Here is a 26,019-nt window from a genome sequence, read left to right on the forward strand (position 1 = left end):
CTCCATAAGCACCATCATTGTGCTTGCTGGAATGCTGGTAGCACTTCTGGACTCTAGTGAGAGCTTTCACTGATTTCGTACGGTTTTTTACGACCGCCGCCCAATGCTCGGCTGCCACTGCCCGTCGGTACATTAGGTCTGCCTGTCTTGGCTTAGATAGGTTGTTCCTTCGCGTTTCCACTTCAGAATCATATCACCAGCAGTCGACTCGAGTAGCATCGGAAGAATTGAAAAGTCCTTAACGAATTTGTTACTCAAGTGACATTAAAGAACGCTGCACTGAACATCAACGTTACACCCGCCTTTTGCAGCCAAGCAAGTCTGCTATAGCTGAACATTGTATTTCTACTGGACATTCAATGGAGTATGACAAAACAATGATTTTGTCCACAGCAACGCCTTTCTGGGACTCCATTATTAAAGAATCCGTAGAAATACTACTGGCGGAAAATCTGTTAAACAGCGGCTACCAGCTGTACAGTGCATGGAATCCCATCATCTCCACGATTTGCTCTAATCGAAGACGACTGAGTGCGCCGAAGGCCGCGGCAAACAGCAACGCAGAGGGCGACTGAGTTCCGCTATTCCACCAGCGAGGGCGCTGCCGACGGGCAGTGTGGTTCATCTATCGTTCTCGACGCATGCGCAGAATAGTTAAAGTGCGCTATATATTGCGGAACGGAGGCCGTTTTCGTCAGTCCGCGACGGCTCACCTGAAGATGGTTGGCTGGTGCTCAGTTGAAATATCGTGCGAAGTATTGAACGACGACTGGCTGCAAGCCCGAAATTTGTTTGAACAGACATTAAATTAGTCAACGTTCAGTGTTACTGAGCTGACCTGGCCCATTCTGCTGTTATTGCTTCTCCGCTGACAACGCAACACTCACCGCGTCATTTTATACGGGCGGTCCGCTTCTCGTGACATCCAGAGATTCGTTCCACAATACATAGCGGTGTCCGAAGGACGGTTACTTATAATATCATTTTGGTACTCAATTTTTGCGGTGAGGTATGATGTCATTCGAAAATGAGATACCGCTGTTTTTTTGCTGGATTTTACCTAACATATAACTCACCATCTCCACAGTGGCTTGTTTAATAAGATTTTCTGCAAATGAGTAGGCTCAGTCACGTTGAACTGTCGGGTAGCTCACTAGGTAGGAAACCTCAATAGTTTCTCCATTAATATTTTTGTGGTTTGAACCACAAAGAATGAAGAAATTCACAGAATCTGTGTTACGCGGAATACTATGTAAGAAACGCTGGTCCGAAATAGTGTCTTATACGAGGATGCTGCCACTAAACTGTAGGTGGACCGATGAGAAATTGTATCTAGTCAAGTAATTGATTCCGAAAATGAGTGGGATCCACAAGGCTTTTGTGGATCTTTTTTTTTTTTGTACCACTATTATTTAACTTCAGATATTTCCATTATTTGTACCCCCGGTGTGCATTAAACCAGGAAAATTTTATTATCAGGTGGATACTATCAGTTGTTAGAACTGGCACATTTCTCTAAGAAAATATGTACCGCCCATACCAACGCTATTGAAGAGATCGACCTTTTCGTATATTGTTGACGCAGATCATATTTTTTTTAATTACAATATTCCACTAAAATTTTGAAAGCAGCTTAACAGTTCTTCAGTTTAGTAAACGGAATATTTTGATCCTGAGCTATAAACGCTTGTTCGTCACATTTCTAGAATGAATGCGTTCACATCAAGTCAGTCACATTCATGGATATCACTATGCTTAGTAAATAATTATGTCAACTTGCTACGAGGACCAATCTGGCTCACACACAGCACTTAAACTATGAAGGTTTGTGACAAGCTGCCCCAATTGTGTTCGTCCTGAAATAGTACAAACTATTCCGCCTCTTAACAAAAAGTGTTTTAATCTCTGTACTACTTACGAACGTACTAGCAATAAAATACGAGTAAACTATTTTGGATTAAAGCGAATAATTTTTCAGAAAGTATTTCTCCCTTGGAGTCGTCTTTTTTTTTTTTTTTTTTTTTTTTTTTTTTTTTTTTTTTTGCGAAATTATTCGAACTTAATCAGTATGCGTTGTTCGCTTCTCCTACACCTGTCGCCAGTGCATAAAGTCATAGTTATCCGAAACGTTGACATGTGTAGTTTGTTTCAGATAATCCAGAAATGTTGAATATACAGGGTGTTACAAAAAGGTACGGCCAAACTTTCAGGAAACATTCCTCGCTCATAAAGAAACAAAATGTTATTTGGACATGTGTCCGGAAACGCTTACTTTCCATGTTAGAGCTCATTTTATTACTTCTCTTCAAATCACATTAATCATGGAATGGAAACACACACCAACAGAACGTACCAGCGTGACTTCAAACAATTTGTTACAGGAAGTGTTCAAAATGTCCTCCGTTAGCGAGGATACATGCATCCACCCTCCTTCGCATGGAATCCCTGATGCGCTGATGCAGCCCTGGAGAATGGCGTATTGTATCACAGCCGTCCACAATACGAGCACGAAGAGTCTCTACATTTGGTACCGGGGTTGGGTAGACAAGAGCTTTCAAATGCCCCCATAAATGAAAGTCAAGAGGGTTGAGGTCAGGAGAGCGTGGAGCCCATGGAATTGGTCCGCCTCTATCAATCCATCGGTCACCGAATCTGTTGTTGAGAAGCGTACGAACACTTCGACTGAAATGTGCAGGAGCTCCATCGTGCGTGAACCACATGTTGTGTCGTGCTTGTAAAGGCACATGTTCTAGCAGCGCAGGTAGAGTATCCCGTATGAAATCATGATAACGTGCTCCATTGAGCGTAGGTGGAAGAACGTGGGGCCCAATCAAGACATCACCAACAATGCCTGCCCAAACGTTCACAGAAAATCTGTGTTGATAACCTGATTACACAATTGCGTGCGGATTCTCGTCAGCCCACACAGGTTGATTGTGCAAATTTACAATTTGATCACGTTGGAATGAAGCCTCATCCGTAAAGAGAACATCTGCACTGAAATGAGCATTGACACATTGTTGGATGAACCATTCGCAGAAGTGTACCCGTGGAGGCCAATCAGCTGCTGATAGTGCCTGCACACGCTGTACATGGTACGGAAACAACTGGTTCTGCCGTAGCACTCTCCATACATTGACGTGGTCAACGTTACCTTGTACAGCAGCAACTTCTCTGACGCTGACTTTAGGGTTATCGTCAACTGCACGAAGAATTGCCTCGTCCATTGCAGGTGTCCTCGTCGTTTTAGGTCTTCCCCAGTCGCAAGTCATGGGCTGGAAAGTTCCGTGCTCCCTAAGACGCCGATCAATTGCTTCGAACGTCTTCCTGTCGGGACACCTTCGTTCTGGAAATCTGTCTCGATACAAACGTACCGCGCCACGGCTATTGCCCCGTGCTATTCCATACATCAAATGGGCATCTACCAACTCCGCATTTGTAAACATTGCACTGACTGCAAAACCACGTGATGGACACTAACCTGTTGTTGCTACGTACTGATGTGCTTGATGCTAGTACTGTAGAGCAATGAGTCGCATGTCAACACAAGAACCGAAGTCAACATTACCTTCCTTCAATTGGGCCAACTGGCGGTGTATCGAGGAAGTACAGTACATACTGACGAAACTAAAATGAGCTCTAACAGGGAAATTAAGCGTTTCCGGACGCATGTCCACATAACAGCCTTTCTTTGTGTGTGAGGAATGTTTCCTGAAAGTTTGGCCGTACCTTTTTGTAACACCCTGTTTAGTGGATAATTCAACAGTAGGAAGATAAATGAAATGATGGTCTGGCATTATTGGCTTCGAGACGCTGTCTGTGGTAGTTCTGCCGCCTGGTGCAAGTCTTCGTATTTGACGCCGCTTTGGCGATTTGCGCATCGATGGAGATGAGATGAAATGATTTGGACGGTACAAACACCCAGTTCCCAGCCAGAATCGAATCGGGGACCACGCGATCTGGAGACAGCGGCGACTGCTTCTAGACTAGGAACTGCGGACAGTGGGAAGGCAATGGTTTGCTACAGTTCCTTTCTGAAAATATTTCCTCCATTTTCATCTTTGCGAGAGCCCACTAGCGGTTAGCATTTAATATTCTCCGTAAATGGAAGAACATAGGGTTTTAGAAAACTAACGTCGTATTAGAAATTGTTCTCATTTTCGTACTGTGTTCATTTTTAAATTGTGCTGCACGGAATATAGAAGTGCATAATCATTCCCGACGTCGTTGGAATTTTTGGATCCTCTTTTACTTACTTACTTAATCCAACGCAGTGAATGAGTCATAATCTTTCTAAACAATCTGCTTAAAACGTGGTGTTATACCTAGATAAAGAGCTTTTCACTACATGCCACAATTGGCGCATTTGGCGGCCACAGCAGTGCAACTAGTTTTGACTTCTTGCCACCAATGCTTTCTACGTATGGTTATCTCCTCCGTCACGAGGACTAACCTCGGTGTCGCTGTGGCTCACAAATGACGCTCGTCCACCTCTTGCTGGACTGCCCACTTTTGGCCATTCTGCGGCGGACTTTTTAACTTTCCCAGCACCCTACCGGACGACTATGCGTGAACAGCAGCTTTAGTTTTATTCGTGAGGGTGGGTTTTATCATTTGATCTAAGTTTCAGCGCATGTTCTTTGTCCCTCTGTATCTTCCACCCTAGTGCTTTTAGGGTGGAGGTTTTAATGTGTTGCAGAGTGGCTGGCTTCTCCTTTTTATTCTCATGGTCAGCCAGCCATGGTAATGCGCTCTCTTGCTTTGATCTCTTCTACATCTTTCTTGCCTCTGTCTGTGGTTTTCTTGTCCGATTTTGTCCATTTTAGTGTTTGTTGCCCTTCTGTCATTCTTGTGGTTTTCTCCTTTCTTCCAGCTGTGTTCTGTATGTCTCGATTATTTTACTCCCACTCTCGTGAAATTATTTTAATTGGAACGAGGGATCGATGAACTATCAGTTTGGTCCCTACACCCCCCCCCCCTTTAAACTAAACAACCAACATTTCTACGTATGACTGAGTATGTTACCTAACGACGTCTGTTGGAGGGTAAGCGTACGTAATATAATGTAGATCGAGGCCCACGAGAAAGACAGGCCGCGGCGCGTACGTCGCGAGGGTAGGCCTGAACTCGCTCAATTCAGCGAACTACGTTTCCACACCTGTTAACTCATAACTAGGTGTGTTCGTACAAACGAAGATTTCATCTTCTACTGGAACCTGCTGTTATGAAGTCTTACTGATTACTAGTGCTAAAACAAATACACAACCTGGCAGTATGCTGTAAGTTATGTGCTCGATGTATATGGTATAACAGCTTGTTTATAGCATTAAGTCTCTTTTGCTTAACAGTCCTCATTTCCTTGAAGATGTGGTGCCTCAGGCAACCGATAATCATTTCGGCATGATTGTAATTTTATTGTACGTAGCACAGCCATAACAAAGTATTAGTAGATCTATGGACTTCCGATCATTGTATGACTGATAAACGGTAAGACTCCACAATAGAGGATTACAGTAAAATATTAGATTCTCGTTTGTACGTAAATACTTAATTAAGAACTAACGAATGTAGAAAAGCAGTTTGTCTGCTGAGTTCTGAGTTGAGCGAGCGAGCTTAGGCCTACCTTTGTGACACGCGCCGCGGCCTGTCTTTCTCGTGGGCGTAGGCCTCGCTGTAGATGAACTTGCCTCGTCGTCGTCGTCGTCGTCGTCGTCGTCCCCCTCCTTACCACAGCTCTTCCTCCGTATTACATTCGCGTGCAGGCCACGGGAAAAATACATCTCCGCAAGTTCACATTGAATCCTGATATTTCTCAAATTAAGTTAATTTCGTGAACCATGGTGTACGACGTAGTAATATATTTCTCGACTTTCCTTGAAACGTCAGTTCTCTAAACTTTAATAGTAAACTGTTTTATGTTGCACAGTCTCTTTCTTCTAGCGCCTCATACTGAAGATTATTGATAGCTCCTGTGGCACTTCACGCCCTTGAAAAATTGTACAGCTTTCCGCGAATGTTTTGATCTCTTCCGTTAGTCCCATATTGACGCACTGTAATATAGAATCGATCGACAAGAGTTCTGTGAGTGATCTCCTCCTAAAATGAATTATATCTGTGGCATGCACTTTCCCCGCGGTTAGATATAATTATGTGCTAGTTGCGGATACGCCTGCATATTTTGTGATTGTCATTGTTAAGTTATTGATTGGCGACGATGTAGTTGAACAAAAAGGCTCTGTTATCCTTCTCACGCCATGAGTCATTGAGCGCTGCTTCTTCGCTGACTGTTCAGAGTTTGCCGTGTGCATGTCTTCTGGTAGAAGCAGCATTATCCAAGCGTATTTTGAGAGCTTTCAGACGCCAGCCGTTGTGGAGGGGCCACTCCGAAGGAAGCTTAACAGTAGCGTCGTTCTGCTGCTCTACATAGCAAAACACTAGACATCCCGTTACTGTAGTATATTTGTTGTTCGAAATATAATTAATTTTATATTCTTCTGAATCATGTAGTCATGTTAGAATACACTGAAACGACACTTTAAGAGGTGCATTCAAGTTCTAAGTATGAAACCAATTGAAATTCATCGACAGTTGAAGGAGACATGTGGTGATGGAGTTATGGATGTGTCGAAAGTGCGTTCGTGGGTGCGACAGTTTAATGAATGCAGAACATCGTGTGACAACAAACGGAAACAACCTCAGGCTCACACAAGCCGGTCTGACGACATGATCGAGAAAGTGGAGAGAATTGTTTTTGGGGATCGCCGAATGACTGTTGAACAGATCGCCTCCAGAGTTGGCATTTCTGTGGGTTCTGTGCACACAATCGTGCATGACGACCTGAAAATGCGAAAAGTGTCATCCAGGTGGGTGCCACGAATGCTGACGGACGACCACATGGCATGTTCCCAAGCAATGTTGACGCGCAACGACAGCATGAATGGGACTTTCTTTTCGTCGGTTGTGACGATGGATGAGACGTGGATGCCATTTTTCAATCCAGAAACAAAGTGCCAGTCAGCTCAATGGAAGCACACAGATTCACCACCACCAAAAAAAAATTTCGGGTAACCGCCAGTGCTGAAAAAATGGTGTCCATGTTCTGGGACAGCGAGGGCGTAATCCTTACCCATTGCGTTCCAAAGGGCACTACGGCATCAGGTGCATCCTACGAAAATGTTTTGAAGAACAAATTCCTTCCTGCACTGCAACAAAAACGTCCGGGAAGGACTGCGCGTGTGCTGTTTCACCAAGGCAACGCACCCGCACATCGAGCTAACGTTACGCAACAGTTTCTTCGTGTTAACAACTTTGAAGTGATTCCTCATGCTCCCTACTCACCTGACCTGGCTGCTAGTGACTTTTGGATTTTTCCAACAATGAAAGACACTCTCCGTAGCCGCACATTCACCAGCCGTGTTGCTATTGCCTCAGCGATTTTCCATTTTCCAGTGGTCAAAACAGACTCCTGAAGAAGCCTTCGCCGCTACCATGGAATCATGGCGTCAGCGTTGTGAAAAATGTATACGTCTGCAGGGCGATTACGTCGAGAAGTAACGCCAGTTTCATCTATTTCGGGTGAGTAGTTAATTAGAAAAAAAATCGGAGGCCTTAGAACTTGAATGCACCTCGTAAAGCTACTTACCATTTGCGAAAGCGAGATCTTCGAGATCGCCTCAGTGTTAAAGTGTTTATAAATATATATTCGTTGTGAATGCTGCAGTCTGTGCGTCCGAAGTCGTACAGATCACGTTTTCCTGCAAGTACAGTTTTATTTCTTCTGATTAAGCTGTAGGTAGATGGAGGGATAAGAATCAAATCCACACGCATTATAAGACGGTTGGGTGGATACACACACAATTGACACTAAGTTGGGTTTTTAGGCGATTTCCCACGCCTGCCTGCGCAAATGCCCGTCCACCTCTCTATGACGCAGATACACCATACACAAACAGTTCAAACACGAGAAAACACGGAACAATAATTCACAAGATTCGCAGCCTGACAGGCTATAGACTTCCCTGCCACTCTTCGAGTAAATATCGACGTGCCGACAGAAATGGGTTCCAGCCATTGAAAACAAGAACTTCTAAATCGGAGATCTGTGAGAGCGCTTAATGTGCCAGAACAGTGTAATAACGGTAGGGAACAGGCAGAGATTCAAACTTTTAGTAACAGGGTTTTGTACATGTCTCAGAACTGTCCACCTGTGATATAAGCAGCTCGATGAAACATTCAGATATGTGAATTGTTTGATTAATTGCGTCTTTCTTGTAGCATAATCATCAGTTGATAAGTAAGTCTTATTATAAACACTCGAGCCTCCGAGTGATGAGGAAAGGTTTTTGATACGAGCTCAGCGGGCATAGGCTACGTGATTCGCGTCATTCCCACAAAAGCAGCCAGTACAGCGATGTGTGCATTACGATGCTGAACCGTTGCGCGCATCGGTAACTGAATCGCTTTGCAGCGAAGGAGAACGGAACCCTCAAAACATCTAACAGTCACGGTGTTGTTTCCGGTCGTATCAGCTCGGTTTGGGTCTAAGCGATGTGGCGCAGCGCTACAACACAGTACGCGAATGCTGATGGAGCCGCATTACAGTCTCTCTGCAGCAGTTTCTAATTTGCCTTTTCGTAGTTAACTCTAGTTGAATGACGGATCATATCCTGTGAGTGTTACTTGTCTGTGCCAAAAATGAGGAAGGGTCCTTTGGCGTGAGAGATGTTGGCGATACTTCAGATTTAGATGAACTTTTGTCCTCTTTTACGCCACAAGACATGGTGTTACACACAACCCGGTCAGTTATGAAAAAATTACCAAAACAGAATTACGCAACATAGAACGTCTCTCCTATGAGAGACTGAAACTGTGATCCGTCAGAATTGTGTACCCTATTTCATAGTTACTTCCTGTCTGTGGTTGTCTGTACGAATGAAAGTTTAACTTGCCTAGAATTCAAGACATTCACAAGATATTGTTTTGTGACGGTTATGAGCTCTGTAGCTGTAGATACAAGCAATTATATAATTGAATAGACTTTAAATCGATATAGAGTAAAGAAACTTACGAACGTGATGAAATATCAAGCAGTATTGTAAAGATCACAGCCTATCAAATTGTTCTTCCCTCCGTCAGCTGTGGAACGTTCCTTTCGTGTGCAATCGTTATTCAGATACGAGGGTTGCCCATAAAGTAATGCACCGCATTTTTTTCTTCAACAATTCATTATTGAACATAGTGAGAAGTACACACCCTATTTTTCCATGTAATCTCCATCCCGTTCTATGACCTTCCTCCAGCGCGAAATGAGAGCGGGTATGTCCTGTCGATACCAATCCTTGTTCTGGTGGCGGAGCCAGTGCTTCACTGTGTGAATCACCACCTCGTCGTCCTCTAAATGTCTTCCACGAATGCGTCTGTCCATACGAATACAACATCAGCTCGCTGCAACATGTCATGACAGCCGTGGATCGTCTCCCCGACCGCTGCCAAAGTTTGGATGCAGGAAGGAAGCAGCAATAAAATATAAAATTTATTGTTTTGTATGTAAGGTACTTGCAAGGCTAAATAAGAAGCTAGAAAGCCATTGGTATCCGTCTTGACTAAACAGAAACATTTGACTGTGTTGACCACGCTGTATTTCCACGTAAGTTTGAGCATTACGGATCTATGGAAAACACCCTGTAGTTATAGCGTGTATGCTTTCACGGCCGGCGTCTTCAGTAATTAAAACTTCCGGGCTAAGAGGACCTCCACGGCCTAGCAGCCAGTCGTAGACTCACCTCAGATGATGTTGCCCGCAGCTGGCAACGAAACGTCAGGGAGAAGTATTTCTCCTATTGGACTACGGCCTCTTAGCCCGGAAGCTTTAATTACCCAGTAGTTACTTTCGTATCCATCAACCAGGAAGAGGAAAGTAGCCGTCCAGTGTCAACATACATATAGAAGTTTTTAAATGTTACTGTGATGCTGTATCTTGTGTAGTGCCACATTCACAATCCTATTCGTCGAGCTGCAAGGTACACGAAAAGCATTAACCCGTCTCTGAGCGGTGTCATGGAATGCTGTTGTAGTAAACTTTTGTCTCCTGGAATCTAGACTTGAAAACAACCGATGATCTTTCGCCTACAAAGTGTGCATACTGTACAAGATGAAATGGACATATTAACCTGTGGCGCGTGCTCGAAGCCTTTGCTGCAACCATCTGTCACGAAGCAAACTGTGTCAGACTTAATGCAGAACCATTGAGTTAAAGAATAGGTTGTTCACCACAATATCTACCTGGTAAACACCGAGCGAGGTGGCGTAGAGGTCAAGAGATGGGACTCTGTGGAGTAGTAAGTTACAGACTGAAGGGGTAGACAGAAGAAAGCGCTAACACATAAGATCGTATTTTGCGTTACTGCGTTTTATACGCTTGGTTAAATTCAGACAAGAACATACAGTCCCACGAATCAGGTTTATATAGAAGGCAGTTCTTTCTAGCGGCTCACGTGGAGTTATTCGTCACGAGCTTGTGATGCATTCGAATAAGCAACAGGTAGCATGAACAGACTAATCGTTACTAAATTGAGGCTTAGGACTTTCTTCCCTCGCCCCTTCAATTGCAAACATCCTCCAGATTTAGGCTTCCGCGAGCTCCCTTAGTCCATACGGAGAATGCCGAGATGTTTTGTTTGAGGAGGGCACGGCCTATTTCTGTCTCCATATTTATCATCTCAGAGACTATGCGCCCTCTGTAATAACCTCGTCGTTGACAGAATATTAAGTCATGATACCTGATTCGGCGACAGTTTTGCACCGGAACATCACTTCCATGACTTAAGGAACTATAACTGTTACGTGAGTCCCCGAAGTTAAAAATGTCCGTGATTCCATAATCTGTATCTACTGTTGTTTCAGCAAGCAGTATAGAAAATTATAAGATTGGTGCATAAGTTCGTAGTATTTTTGTTTTACATTATTCCGGTTGCTGTGGTTTTATTTATCGATTGCCGTTTCTTATTGGTAGTCCACTGTTGCTATTTCAGTTTACATACTCTCATTTTGTCGCTTGAAGATAGAGTGAGTGAGCTGTGGACGAAGAAAATTGAGTGCCAGGTGGAGAAATCGAAACATTTCCGACATTTCTACTGTTTGAGTACCGTAGAGGGTAACAGCAGCGGACGCAGCCGGAAACATTTGCGCCGTATATGGGGATAATGCCATTGGACAGAGTTCGGCAAGAAAATTATATTCTCGTTTTAAGGAACTGTTTCAACGTTAGTGACTTTCCACGTTCAGGAAGACCTACTGGGCTTGATGAGCATATTTTAAACGCATTAAGACACAATGATCCATCTGAGTATACTTCAGAACTGGTAAATGCAATGAACTGTGATCATTCCACCACCCTACAACATTTCCATGCAATGGGGAAGGTTCAAAAATCGGACGTATGGGTAACGCATGCTCTAAGCCAAAATCACAAGAATCAGCGGGTGGCCATATGTGCATCTCTGCTTGCTCGTCATCAATTGGTTCGTGAACAAAACCGACCGTTCCTATTCTGTGTCGTTACAGGTGACGAAAAATTGTTTTTATATGCTAAGATAAGGAAAAAGGAGGAATGGTTGAGCCCAAACAGAGCAGCAAGTCCCTTTGCAAAAACGCATCCACAAAAGATAATGTTCTGCATCTTGTGTGACAGCGACGGTGTGATGTACTACGAATCTCTTCCTTAGGGTGTAACATTTAACCATCGGCCAGAAAGACTGCGTGAAGTAGTGTTACTCCACGATAATGCTCGCCCGCATTCTAATATACTGCCAAAAAACACTATACAGGAGTTGGGTTGCGAAGTCACTCTGCATCCACCTTATTCACCTGATCTTGCGCGCTCATATTTTTACCTTTTTCCCTCTGTATCCAAAGCCGTCAAGAAACTTTGTCTGGATGAAAATGCTCTCCGAAGATAGCTCGACGAGTTCTTCGCCACGAAATCACGTGATTTCTACAGTCGCGGGATCGAAAGACTACCCCAGCGTTGGCAGACTGTTGTAAATAGTGAATCAGAATATATTAATGATGATTTAAGGTTCTGTAATGTGTATCTGTTGTGGTTATTAAAGGCATGGTATAACGCTATAAACTTACGCACCAACCTAAGATATTGAACGAAATAAGATACATTGTACACAATTTACAATTTGTATGTATCATGCCGCTTCCTTTGTGAGATTGTTGTCCGGAAAAGGCCACGGCAATTTTCCTTCCCCATTCCTTCCCTAAGGAGCTGGACGGCGATGCTACGTCGAAGTCTGTTCACTTTTTTTTCCGTCTTGGTGTCTAGCAGCGTAATGCACTCTTCTTACCGTCAATAGCTGACTTCATACAGCCACAGAACAACAGTTGCTTTACTAGTTTATTGAAAGATAGGGAGGATGATCTGCTTTGTTTGCTATCCTCAACTAGCTTAACTACGTCCAGAGCAGACTATTGCTCTGGAATTAAAGTTAGCAGCTCAAGGAATCCGTTATTCTCAAAGTAATGACACTGACAGGTAACTATGGAACCGTTCAGAATTCGGCCCTGTACCCTACGTTAGCAAAGGATTGCAAACTGAAAACTAAACGTACTGAAGCGCTGTTCATTCGTCACACCATTTGTCTCTTACTTTTGTAATGATTGTTGCACATTATGAATGGGCCTCTTAGAGCTGTCGAACACTTGAATTCAGAATGCTTCAGTTTCCACACAGTATCAGAAAAGTCAACACCCTGAATAAAACTTGGGGAGCTGGTAGTCACGGCTTTAGTGCAAGCTGGAGCTGTAATCCGAATACTTATATCTTGGGAATAATGAATAGTGGTGTAATAGACTCGACATCACTGTGAAGATATTCTGATTGCAGCGGCGCTTCTCCAGAAGACGGAAAGTGTCTTCTCGAAACTTCACTGATGTAGTTAATTAACGTGATTTGGAACCAGAGCAGCTTTTGTATCAGCTTCACCATACACAAATCTTGAGCAGCGCACTATTCTTTCACACAAGACTCCGTCTGTTCATTCCAAATTCTTCAAAGGCTTTGCAGGTTATCTGTTGATTTCAGGTGTCCGGTGTCTAACCCCCAACCCTAGTTTAGCTCGCTACTGTAACGTCATGACTTCACAACACAGCGAATTCTTAAGTGGAGGTGGTAGCTTTAATTCCAGGAAGCTAGTTTTTTTTTTCACTTGTATGTGGAGCAGATGCGTAATTGCTTTGAACCTTAATATTAATGATAGCGTTGCTGTAGTTGATACATTGAAAGGGACATCGTTACGTCAGTTCCTTACCTTTACAGAATCTGGATGATTTGAGTAGTCAATTACTTCGCATCCAAGTGTTATCTTCCTTCGCCAGCTGAGTAACACGAGCTGAAACATAAGACGTGAATGAGACAACAATAGCATTACAGTTTCTCATTTGTTCCTTCGTACATTATTCCCAGAGATTGGTCGCTAGATAACTGCAGCTGATGCTATACACTCCAGCCACATTATGCAAAAACTGGAAGGTTATAGCAAAGTGAGATTGAAAATAAGTTACCAGAACACGCAATTATCATCTTCGGCAAGCTAATAGAATGGATATGGATGCTGAAGGGAATGCCGTTAAGAAACTGCAGAAATTTAAATGCAAGAAGTTGTACTTAATGGATAGTAAGGCTATGAGAATGGCACCAGTCCCAATTTGATAAGGTATGAAGTACTGTACGTCTAAATAGTACTTTCTGAATTCAAACAAAAGGAAAATCAACTGTAGAGTTTTACAATGAAACTGACATTAGTCTTTTTATACCAGTCTAAAGTGTTGGTGATAACAAAAGGACACAAAGTATAACCTAAAAAGTGTAGACATGAGAAAAAAAGCAACGACCCTGAAATTTAACAGCAAACATTAACACGGTTATGAATGAATGTCGGTTCTTATAATGTAGTCGGAACAACATCTACATCTACATCTACATCTATACTCCGCGAGCCACCTTACGGTGTGTGGCGGAGGGTACTTATTGTACCACTATCTGATCCCCCCTTCCCTGTTCCATTCACGAATTGTGCGTGGGAAGAACGACTGCTTGTAAGTCTCCGTATTTGCTCTAATTTCTCGGATCTTTTCGTTGTGATCATTACGCGAGATATATGTGGGCGGTAGTAATATGTTGCCCATCTCTTCCCGGAATGTGCTCTCTCGTAATTTCGATAATAAACCTCTCCTTATTGCGTAACGCCTTTCTTGAAGTGTCCGCCACTGGAGCTTGTTCAGCATCTCCGTAACGCTCTCGCGCTGACTAAATGTCCCCATGACGAATCGCGCTGCTTTTCGCTGGATCATGTCTATCTCTTCTATTAATCCAACCTGGTAAGGGTCCCATACTGATGAGCAATACTCAAGAATCGGACGAACAAGCGTTTTGTAAGCTACTTCTTTCGTCGATGAGTCACATTTTCTTAGAATTCTTCCTATGAATCTCAACCTGGCGCCTGCTTTTCCCACTATTTGTTTTATGTGATCATTCCACTTCAGATCGCTCCGGATAGTAACTCCTAAGTATTTTACGGTCGTTACCGCTTCCAATGATTTACCACCTATGGCATAATCGTACTGGAATGGATTTCTGCCCCTATGTATGCGCATTATATTACATTTATCTACGTTTAGGGAAAGCTGCCAGCTGTCGCACCATGCATTAATCCTCTGCAGGTCCTCCTGGAGTACGTACGAGTCTTCTGATGTTGCTACTTTCTTGTAGACAACCGTGTCATCTGCAAATAGCCTCACGGAGCTACCGATGTTGTCAACTAAGTCATTTATGTATATTGTAAACAATAAAGGTCCTATCACGCTTCCCTGCGGTACTCCCGAAATTACCTCTACATCTGCAGATTTTGAACCGTTAAGAATGACATGTTGTGTTCTTTCTTCTAGGAAATCCTGAATCCAATCACAAACCTGGTCCGATATTCCGTAAGCTTTTTTTCACTAAACGTAAGTGCGGAACCGTATCAAATGCCTTCCTGAAGTCCAAGAATACGGCATCAATCTGCTCGCCAGTGTCTACGGCACTGTGAATTTCTTGGGCAAATAGGGCGAGCTGAGTTTCACATGATCTCTGTTTGCGGAATCCATGTTGGTTATGATGAAGGAGATTTGTATTATCTAAGAACGTCATAATACGAGAACACAAAACATGTTCCATTATTCTACAACAGATTGACGTAAGCGAAATAGGCCTATAATTATTCGCATCTGATTTATGACCCTTCTTGAAAATGGGAACGACCTGCGCTTTCTTCCAGTCGCTAGGTACTTTACGTTCTTCCAGCGATCTACGATAAATTGCTGATAGAAAGGGGGCAAGTTCTTTAGCATAATCACTGTAGAATCTTAAGGGTATCTCGTCTGGTCCGGATGCTTTTCCGCTACTAAGTGATAGCAGTTGTTTTTCAATTCCGATATCGTTTATTTCAATATTTTCCATTTTGGCGTCCGTGCGACGGCTGAAGTCAGGGACCGTGTTACGATTTTCCGCAGTGAAACAGTTTCGGAACACTGAATTCAGTATTTCTGCCTTTCTTCGGTCGTCCTCTGTTTCGGTGCCATCGTGGTCAACGAGTGACTGAATAGGGGATTTAGATCCGCTTACCGATTTTACATATGACCAAAACTTTTTAGGGTTCTTGTTTAGATTGTTTGCCAATGTTTTATGTTCGAATTCGTTGAATGCTTCTCTCATTGCTCTCTTTACGCTCTTTTTCGCTTCGTTCAGCTTTTCCTTATCAGCTATGATTCGACTACTCTTAAACCTATGATGAAGCTTTCTTTGTTTCCGTAGTACCTTTCGTACATGATTGTTATACCACGGTGGATCTTTCCCCTCGCTTTGGACCTTAGTCGGTACGAACTTATCTAAGGCGTACTGGACGATGTTTCTGAATTTTTTCCATTTTTGTTCCACATCCTCTTCCTCAGAAATGAACGTTTGATGGCGGTCACTCAGATATTCTGCGATTTGTGCCCTATCACTCTTGTTAAGCAAATATATTTTCCTTCCTTTCTTGGCATTTCTTATTACACTTGTAGTCATTGATGCAACCACTGACTTATGATCACTGATACCCTCTTCTACATTCACGGAGTCGAAAAGTTCCGGTCTATTTGTTGCTATGAGGTCTAAAACGTTAGCTTCACGAGTTGGTTCTCTAACTATCTGCTCGAAGTAATTCTCGGACAAGGCAGTCAGGATAATGTCACAAGAGTCTCTGTCCCTGGCTCCAGTTCTGATTGTGTGACTATCCCATTCTATACCTGGTAGATTGAAGTCTCCCCCTATTACAATAGTATGATCACGAAACTTCTTCACGACGTTCTGCAGGTTCTCTCTGAGGCGCTCAACTACTACGGTTGCTGATGCAGGTGGTCTATAGAAGCATCCGACTATCATATCTGACCCACCTTTGATACTTAACTTAACCCAGATTATTTCACATTCGCATTCGCTAATAACTTCACTGGATATTATTGAATTCTTTACTGCTATAAATACTCCTCCACCATTGACGTTTATCCTATCCTTGCGGTATATATTCCATTCTGGGTCTAGGATTTCGTTACTGTTCACTTCCGGTTTTAACCAACTTTCCGTTCCTAATACTATATGCGCACTATTTCCTTCAATAAGAGATACTAATTCAGGAACCTTGCCCTGGATACTCCTGCAGTTTACCAATATTACGTTAACTTTTCCTGTTTTTGGTCTCTGAGGACGGACGTTCTTTATCAACGATGATAATGTCCTCTCTGGTAAGCCGTCAGGTATTTTATCGTTTCGCCCAAGGGGGGGTCCCTCTAACCTAAAAAACCCCCGTGTGCACGCCACACGTACTCTGCTACCCTAGTAGCTGCTTCCGGTGTGTAGTGCACGCCTGACCTGTCTAGGGGGGCCCTACAGTTCTCCACCCAATAACGGAGGTCGATGAATTTGCAACCATTATAGTCGCAGAGTCGTCTGAGCCTCTGGTTTAGACCCTCCACACGGCTCCAAACCAGAGGACCGCGATCGACTCTGGGCACTATGCTGCAGATATTAAGCTCAGCTTGCACTCCGCGTGCGATGCTGGTTGTCTTCACCAAATCAGCCAGCCGCCGGAAGGAACCAAGGATGGCCTCAGAACCCAAGCGGCAGGCGTCATTCGTTCCGACATGTGCTACTATCTGCAGCCGGTCACACCCAGTGCGTTCAATAGCTGCCGGAAGGGCCTCCTCCACATTACGGACGAGACCCCCCGGCAAGCACACCGAGTGCACACTGGCATTCTTCCCCGACCTACCCGCTATTTTCCTGAGGGGCTCCATAACCCGCCTTACGTTAGAGCTCCCTATAACTAATAGGCCCGCCCTCTGTGACTGTCGGGACCTTGCCGGAGAATCGGCCACTGGCCCAACAGGCGAGGCATCCTGTGGTGACTCGGAAACGATGTCATCACCACTAGGAAGCACCCCGTACCTGTTGGAAAGGGGTAAGGCAGCTGCCACGCGGCCAGATCCCACCTTCGCCTTTCGGCCAGGCACGCGCGAGCCCACCACTGTCCGCCATTCACCCTGGAGTGATGGCTGACCGGTAAGATGCTCACTGCCGGAAGACGCAGCGACATCAGGGGTTCCATGTGATTCCAAGGCCACCGAAGTAGGCATCGGTCTCACCACAGTTGCCCCAACGCCACTACGAGCCGACGCCTGCGCCTCGAGCTCGATGAGCCTAACAGACAAAGCCTCCACCTGCCCCCGAAGAGTGGCCAATTCTCCTTGCGTCCGCTCACAACAACCACAGTCCCTACACATGACTATGTTTACCCTACTCTATACGGTGACAAATTCCCAAGATAATCTTCTGATGAGCTACTCTGATAATCAAGAAACACTCACTGAAATACGAGACGCGAAAACTACGCTAGGTTTTCCCAGAAAAACTATTTAAAAGCTAAGCGCAGCAAATAAGTACAAAAACGCTTTATACAAACAGTACTCGCTGCTGCTGGTGCTCTCGCTCTGGCTGTCACAAGACAACTGCTGATTCAAGTGACTAGTGGCGAACGGCCGCGAAACAAACAAAAGACGGTTTTAGAGCGCTTTCTGTTCTAAACGATCAAGAAAACACTAAGAAATCTAACACGAAAACTACGTAAAGTTTTATCAAGAACTGTTAGTTACTATGCAGAGCAGATAAACACAAATAGAATCCCTTCCTTAGTGGAAGGTCGTAAACAAAATGCAAAATAAACGCTTTATACAAACAGTACTCGCTACTGCTGGTGCTCTCGCTCTGGCTGTCACAAGACAACAACTGCTGGTTAGGGGCATGTCAGAGGAGAAGACAGATTCTTTCGTAGTCGAAACAGCTAACACTCATCGTGAGGTGGCGCTTTGCTGAGAAATAACCAGTTCTGATTTTTATGGTGAGCAACATTTTCACCACCACATTTTCGCCATTAAGGGGCAGAGGGCTAGGATCGTTAATTTCATAATCATAGGACGCATGCTGAATTAAACAGTTAATATTTCCACAGTGTGTCATGAAATGAGATCACTTGGGACTGTGATGATGATCCTTGCGTCTCATGGGGATGATAAGCTCAGAGTCCATTTTGGTATGTTACAGACAAGCCATGCATTTCGTATCTCCCTCTCCCTTAGGGTTTCTCTTTTTTTTTCTGAAGACAGTACCCAATTAGTAGTGAAGGAACGACATAGTTTCCTTCTTTATTAATTACGGAAATCAGAAGCGTGTTCTAGCGCCGCAATAACGCTTTTGAGCTTACGTAAATTTAAACAAGTAGATAAATAACAGAAAGTACGCTGAAAGGAACACGTAAGCTGGTCCGCATGACCTCACGGGCATAGAAATGAAACTTAGGTTGATTTTTGACAAAAGTAATAACTTTGTTCCAGAGATCCAGCTACAACACAACAGGAAGTTAGGAGAGTAATTAATTTAATCTACGGGATTATGCAGCCTTGGCTCATGGAGGTGTAGTTCAGAAGCGAGATAAACGTTAGCAACAAATTGCGGTGTTTGACGAGAAACGTCTGGCACTTTAGGTCTCGTGCTACGGCAACATACGTAGCCACTGGATAAAACCATCGTAAAAGATATCGCCGGGACAACGTTCATATCTTGTAGTTCCAAAAATAAACACTAAGAAATATTAAATTGAAATCACTGTAGTATAAGAAGCGTGATGATGCTTTCGGGTGGATCGTAGGTTCACTGGGTAGCGTTTGTGGATTGCGCATAACAGCATAGCAAAAGGTGCGGATAGTAAAAAGAGGAGATATTTAAGTTGTGGAGCGAAACGGGCTCATCTGGCGGTGAAGAGACACAACAGGTCGGAAAGGAATTTGTGTCTGCGCATGCTTGGTGGCAGAGGGGTGCAAAAACGGCCGGGAATGTAACGGGCGAAATAGTTACCTGGTAATTCTGGTACTTTCGTGCAACTACTGCACTCGCTTTTTAATGCAGCGATGATACTGCGGGAACGAACCGGGCGTTCGGTATCAGACTTTACTGCGGAACGGTGAGGTCTTCTCAGAAATCGCAGCTCAAAACTGGGGACGAAAGACGAAGCAGAATACCTTTTGCATGTCGGACCGTGAAAAACTACAGTAAACTGGTCCCGAATTTGAAACCACTGATCGTCGTGCGGAGGGCGTAGTGTGGAGGTCGTTGCTGAAGCAGGAGCAAAGATTCGGTCTCGTGGCGGTTAAGAGCTGTAACGCACTAGACAGCCTGGCTGCGGCAGCCAATAAAACAACTCACGGTTCATTGAAGCCCGCGCACTAGGCAGTCAGGATTTCCTGGCTGCGGCAGTCGTTAGAACACGTGGGATAGCAAGGCTGCCAACTGGCTGCGCGCAGCCAGTTGTGATCAGGTTGTGACGTGAACAACGGTCGCCGCGAACTGGTCGAAGCAACTAGACCTTGTTTGCGTCCAGGAACAAACTTCGCGATGACTTTCAATACGGAGAAATTTATTCTTAAAATCGAAAGCAGAAAAGCAGCCTGCGATGTGTCTTGCAAAGAATACAGAACATGATGTGAAGACGGCAGGAAATAACAAATATGACGTTTGAGGAGAAAATTGCCCCAAAATTGATCCCAGTGGCACCAATTGAGACATTTTTTGCAGGTAAATCTCTACATCAAAAGTAAATTTCAACAGGGAATTAAGTGCTAAAGGTGGATCAGGAGTTTCGCGTAAAAGCTCGTAAGTGTATTGCGAACAGTTATAGTTTCTTGAGGAAACAGTATTAAATAATACAACTCAAGCTAGCCTGGGTGAAGCAGACATTGCCGAAAGTAACGATGGGGACGGTAGCGTACAAATTCGTTCACTTGTTACCAGAAAGAAGCATAAAACTATATGGAGACAGGTTTATATACAACAGAGTATCGCAGTGAGGGAGGAGCGTGAAAGGAACCAAGACTCTGATTCAGATCGACTATTCTGCTTTCCTTGTTAGGAGGTACTAAAAAGATTCCGGAACATCGAAGGCTTACTTGAAAAATGGAGATAATTGACGTCATAAAAAGAGCGCAAATGCTTCCGCTAGAAGCTCATCACACGGCTGTTATGATTATGTGCGAGTAACATCAGTCGCTGGGCCATATAGCTGGAGGTATGAACGAGAGACCTCGAATAGACAGCAATTTCGCCTTGGATGCTCAATAGAGCCAAATTATGGGGTTGGTTGGGTTGTTTGGGGGACGAGACCAGACAGCGAGGTCATCGGTCTCATCGGATTAGAAAAGGAAGTCGGCCGTGCCCTTTCAAAGGCGCCATCCCGGCATTTACCTGGAGCGATAAAGGGAAATCACGGAAAAGCTAAATCAGGATGGTCGGACGCGGGATTGAACCGTCGTCCTCCCGAACCAAATTATGGACGGGCACACTTTAGCAGAAGGCAGAAGTCGCCGTGGAGATTCCATGCCTGCTTGACAGGCAAGCCACTGCCGCGGAATACGATGAGCTGTTATCAGCAGCTAACTCAACTGTATCAACTCATAATCCTGAAATACTTGACCTGTTTGAGGAATTAGTGCTAGAAGGAATTTAATATTCAAATTCTTTTCAAATTTTGTTAAAATTTAGTATTTAATATTGAGATAATTTTCAAACAATCGTGTATGTTGTCTAATTTTCAGACTGTCATTTCTGTTCTGTGAATGTATCCATTTTCAATTCGTTCAAGTTCGTAACATGTAAACTATAGGGCCAGGGAAGAAAACGACATTTCAGTAATTTCTCCATAATTTTTGTGTTTTCCTGCCGTTAATTTTAATTGTACGATTTCTCATCCGTGCGACTATTATCAGTAAGTGCCGTATGTGTTTAGAGTTATTAATTGCCACATAATTTTACTTTTAGAAGCACTTTGTATTTGTTTCAGGAAAGAAATAAGTAAATTGTGACAGTCATCGTTTTACCACTAGACACTTCAATATTTTCAAATATTATTAAAGATAAACCCATCTGAAAGAAATAAGTTTTTCTTCTGGGGTTATACAAACTCGCCCACGAGTATCAGTACCCACAATAGAATTTATGTTTTTCAAAAGGTTATCAAATGATTGCACTGACATTCTTGTGTAGTTAAAAAAATGGGGATAGTTTCGAAGGTCCTTAAAATTTTTAAAAATAAGCTTTCTGTGCCGCTCCAGAAGCAGAGGATGAATCCAGTATCTTTTTTGGCTTTGTGTTTCTTAAGAGAGAAATGGCAAACTGACCGCCAGCTGGCTGCCTAAACTAGCTGCTCAACATTTAAGTAGCCCCAGTCAGCCTACAGGCTACCGCAGCCAGGCTGCCCAATGCGTTACTGACCTAATAGCGCGTGGCTTCCGGAAGGCGTGGGAGTCAAAGGTTACCCGCGGCGGAAGTTACCAGTGTGGGCGCTGGAGCAAGGTGGCTGCACACTTGGCACAACTGACTTAGGAAGACTCAAGTTGTGAATGCAGGTTATAATTACGGATTTCTTTAGGCGCCATGTCAGGAAGCTGTAATTTTATATAGGGTACACTTGAAGACCCATTCTGGAAGCTCGTTAGTGGTGGTTGGTTTGCTATGCTATTCGACATGGGAAGCTAATTAAAAAAATGCACTCAAGTACGGATTTGGCAATCAGTATCGAGTATTGGAAGAGAGATTTGACAGTATTATGTGCAGGGGACTCTCGAGATAATCTTTATTCACGTTAAAACTGCGTCTGAACAGAACCACAAGTATGGACATCGCCGTGTCGGAAATTTTTTGTTTGAATGGAAGGAAGGACAGAATCTGTTCTGGAACATCACTTAGTCACCTGATGTACGCACTTATTCCTTCAGAGTGTAACATTTGGGACATTTAAATGCCATGAAATAGCGGAATACACTATCATGAAGGCGTCTCCAGTGCAGAGTACCAAGCAGAAGCTACTGTGGGCGTACGACCTGTTGATGGAAACCAGTACACCATATTAATCTGATTTTTCATTGTTCGATGTGTGTAACATTTTTGACGATTCCTATCGCTCAGGACTGATTTTGTCCAGTGCTGCTACTGGTTGATGATGCCTAGCGTCGAGTGGTTCGTGCTCTCGACAACTTCATTGCAGTTGCTGTCTGTACTCACTAAACAGTCGTACCAACTAATCATCATCATCATAAACTAAAGGCTATGCCTTGTCGATTTAGCCACGTCCCTCTCTCCATTGTCATCCCCTTCAATTCTTCATACGATTTTATCCCCGTATCATCTTTGATGTTATTAAAATACGTTGATCTTGGTTTTTTCCCTAAAACTTTTCCTTCAAATACATTCTTTAGGAACTGGTTGTGTGTCAGTATGTGCCCTATCATTTTTTATTTTCTTGTTCCTATATAATTTTGCACCGTTCTGTTCTCATTCACTTCTCTTAAGACCTATTCATTACTTTTTCTATCTACCCAGCTTGTTTTCGTCATTCTTCTCCATATCCACATTTCCATTACTTCCAGTCTCTTTTTCTCTGCCTTTCCCAGAGTCCACGCTTCACATCCGTATGTTAAGACACTCCAGACAAAAGTTTTGGCAAACTTTTTCCTACTTTCTAGGCTTATATGATTGTCTGTTAGTAAATTCCTTTTATTTTGGAAAGCTTACTTTGCCAAGGCTATTTATTCTCTTTATGTTGTTGTTGTTGTTGTAGTCTTCAGTCCTGAGACTGGTTTGATGCAGCTCTCCATGCTACTCTATCCTGTGCAAGCTTCTTCATCTCCCAGTACCTACTGCAACCTACATCCTTCTGAATCTGCTTAGTGTATTCATCTCTTGGTCTCCCTCTACGATTTTTACCCTCCACGCTGCCCTCCAATATTCTTTACTCTTTATCTCTTTATATCTGTGATAAATTTATTGTCGTCAGTGATTGTGCTCCACAAATAATAGTTCTCATCCTGCTCTAGATCATCATCATCTAGTTTAATATTAACTTCCATTTTCTTTTGTACCAACTAACCATGCGAATAATATACATCTGGATTCACAGGGCTCTCGTTACCTACAATGACCCATTGCATTGACATACAATCAGCAATGGATTGCATCTCAATGCCTTTCACTACAATGGTAAATGATAGTCGTACGGCGAAAATGATCTGTATTGACACTTCAAAAAGCTTTTCTCTTCCCATATAGTGTCCGCTGTTATGAGACTTCATGCCAGATTGAAAGGTGCGTGTCGGACCAGGAATTGAACCGGGTTCCCTACTTAACAGATTTTATGCTCTCCGAGTGCTATTCCAGAAAGATACGAAGAACGCATCTGTGGAGTTTCAAACGTAGAGGAGAGACAATGACAGAACTAAAACTGTGACTGAGACGGGTTTGGAGATGGTTGTGTGCCTGGACCGCTCATTCGGTAAGATGATTTCCCGCCGCGATGTATGGTTTACAAACGAGTTACAAATGACTTCTTACTCCAAACGTTCCCATTTGTTACGGTACGGTCCCCTACAGTACGCGTCCGTGCTGCTACTACATGGTTTCTGATACCTAATTTCAGTTGGGTCGTATTAGGTCTTATTACCTTTTGAAATTCGGCATTTTGGTCCGTATACCACCTATTCGCCCAACTAAGTGCACCACCTACCTCCACGTTATTTTGCTTACGGCCTAACTACGTATTCGCCTCCAGTATATTTCTTATTCCATTTTTATTTTTATTTTTGTTTTACAGTCTCCCCTATTTCCAGAATGTCTCACAGTCGTAAATTCTGAGGGACACTGTGCCATTGCTTACACTCTTCAGTGCTGTAGTATAGTCTGAATCAGTGCCCAGTTTCTCATCGGCTGTTAGTATTGATTTTATTAAAATTTAGTAGTAAGTTCATAAGCTCTTTTTCTTTTTTCTTCTTGTTTAATACAAGTGGGACATGACCCTGAACGGATCTTAGTGTTTTGTTGCAGTTAAAGTACTAAAGCCGATATGAAGATACACTTAGAATATGTAATCGACATTGCTTCTCCTTACGTGTATATTCCAAGGAAAAGTACAATATATAACTTTCAGTATCCTTTAGTCGTCCCCAGGAACTGCACGTGAGAACACTCGACGCACTTTCATTTCTCCTCGAGGCGATGAAACGTAGCAGCAGAAGAGATTACAGGATCTTCTGAGATGTAGTGTCAGACGCTGCCGACCAGATCAGACAGGTTTTATGGGGTTTAACAGAGTAAAAGGGCAACATAAGCTGTTTAAATACGGTGGAACTGCCTGGGCACAAAGAACAGTTGCACTTGACGCCAACATCCCGCAGCACAGAAACGTTACAGACACTACGGAAAGTTATTGATGAATGTCGTCCGTCCGCCCGAGCAGACACAGTGATAAGCGTGACATCAGCACAGTTCATCTGTTTCTTTGCTTGCTCATAAAATAACAGCAGCAATACAGTAACGTTGACACTGAACACTACTTTTTCAGAGCGGACAACATCGATAGTTAGGCATACACGTTAGTTACACGTCATGAAATTTCAAATTGCCGTAGGGCCAGTCAGATTTGCGTTTTCCTTAGTTTCCATAAATCGTTTAAAGCAAATGCAGGAATGGTTCCTTTGAGAAAGGGCACTGCCAATTTCCCTCCCCTTCCCTTCCTTTCCTTATTCGATGTTGTTCAAATGGTTCAAATGGCTCTGAGCACTATGGGACTTAAAATCTATGGTCATCAGTCCCCTAGAACGTAGAACTACTTAAACCTAACCAACCTAAGGACAGCACACAACACCCAGCCATCACGAGGCAGAGAAAATCCCTGACCCCGCCGGGAATCGAACCCGGGAACTCGGGCGTGGGAAGCGAGAACGCTACCACACGACCACGAGATGCGGGCATATTCGATGTTGTGTTCCGTCTCTTAATGACCTAGAGGCCATCGGAATGTTAAACCCCAATATTCCGTCATTCCATAAGAAAGAAATTGAGAATAAGAATAACAGGTCACTTAAAATTTGAGGAACTCAGCAAACTGGAGAAAGATTCCTGAAATGGTTCAGTTCTATCCCATTATCAAACCGATCTGTTTACGAATATATGAAGTGGAACGAACACAGATGTAGAGAATGAAACACGTTCGTAAAGTGTGTAAAATTGTAGAGAAGCTGCAAAGGAAGCTGCATAAGACTGTGGATCAAGCTGATCTTGTGTAGCAGTATTAAGCATTTATTTTTACAAGTTGACCAGAAGAAGAGATTGAACAAATTTAGACTGTCTACTGGGATGAAACTGTACGAAACGTCTCAGTAATTCTCAAGGATGTTTAGTGTGAGGCGTTGGAGGATGGGCACATTTTTCTCCCTGAAGCACCTTGGTGTGAATTTAGAGCACCTCACGCAGAGTAAAAAAAAAGAAAGAAAAAAGCTGTTCTGTCATTGATACAGTGTATGGACTACAAGTTGATAAGGGAGGGCAGGACGCGTTCG

General features: G+C 43.4%; 2 protein-coding genes across 7 annotated transcripts in view; one reads left to right on the plus strand and one right to left on the minus strand.

The window, feature by feature from the left end:
• Positions 1-26,019, plus strand: part of LOC124616179 (oxysterol-binding protein-related protein 9) — a 504,981-nt gene that overhangs the window by 32,602 nt on the left and 446,360 nt on the right. The gene's annotated exons all lie outside the window — the stretch shown is intronic.
• LOC124616180 (elongation of very long chain fatty acids protein AAEL008004-like) overlaps positions 1-26,019 on the minus strand; it is a 114,528-nt gene that overhangs the window by 7,454 nt on the left and 81,055 nt on the right. For all 3 annotated transcript variants that reach the window (XM_047144470.1, XM_047144472.1, XM_047144469.1), the window contains one exon: positions 13,317-13,397. In XM_047144470.1, the coding sequence (XP_047000426.1) occupies positions 13,317-13,397 (81 nt within the window). The remainder of the gene's footprint in view (positions 1-13,316; positions 13,398-26,019) is intronic.

Source organism: Schistocerca americana, chromosome 5 (genome assembly GCF_021461395.2).
Source record: "Schistocerca americana isolate TAMUIC-IGC-003095 chromosome 5, iqSchAmer2.1, whole genome shotgun sequence".
NCBI lineage: Eukaryota > Metazoa > Arthropoda > Insecta > Orthoptera > Acrididae > Schistocerca > Schistocerca americana.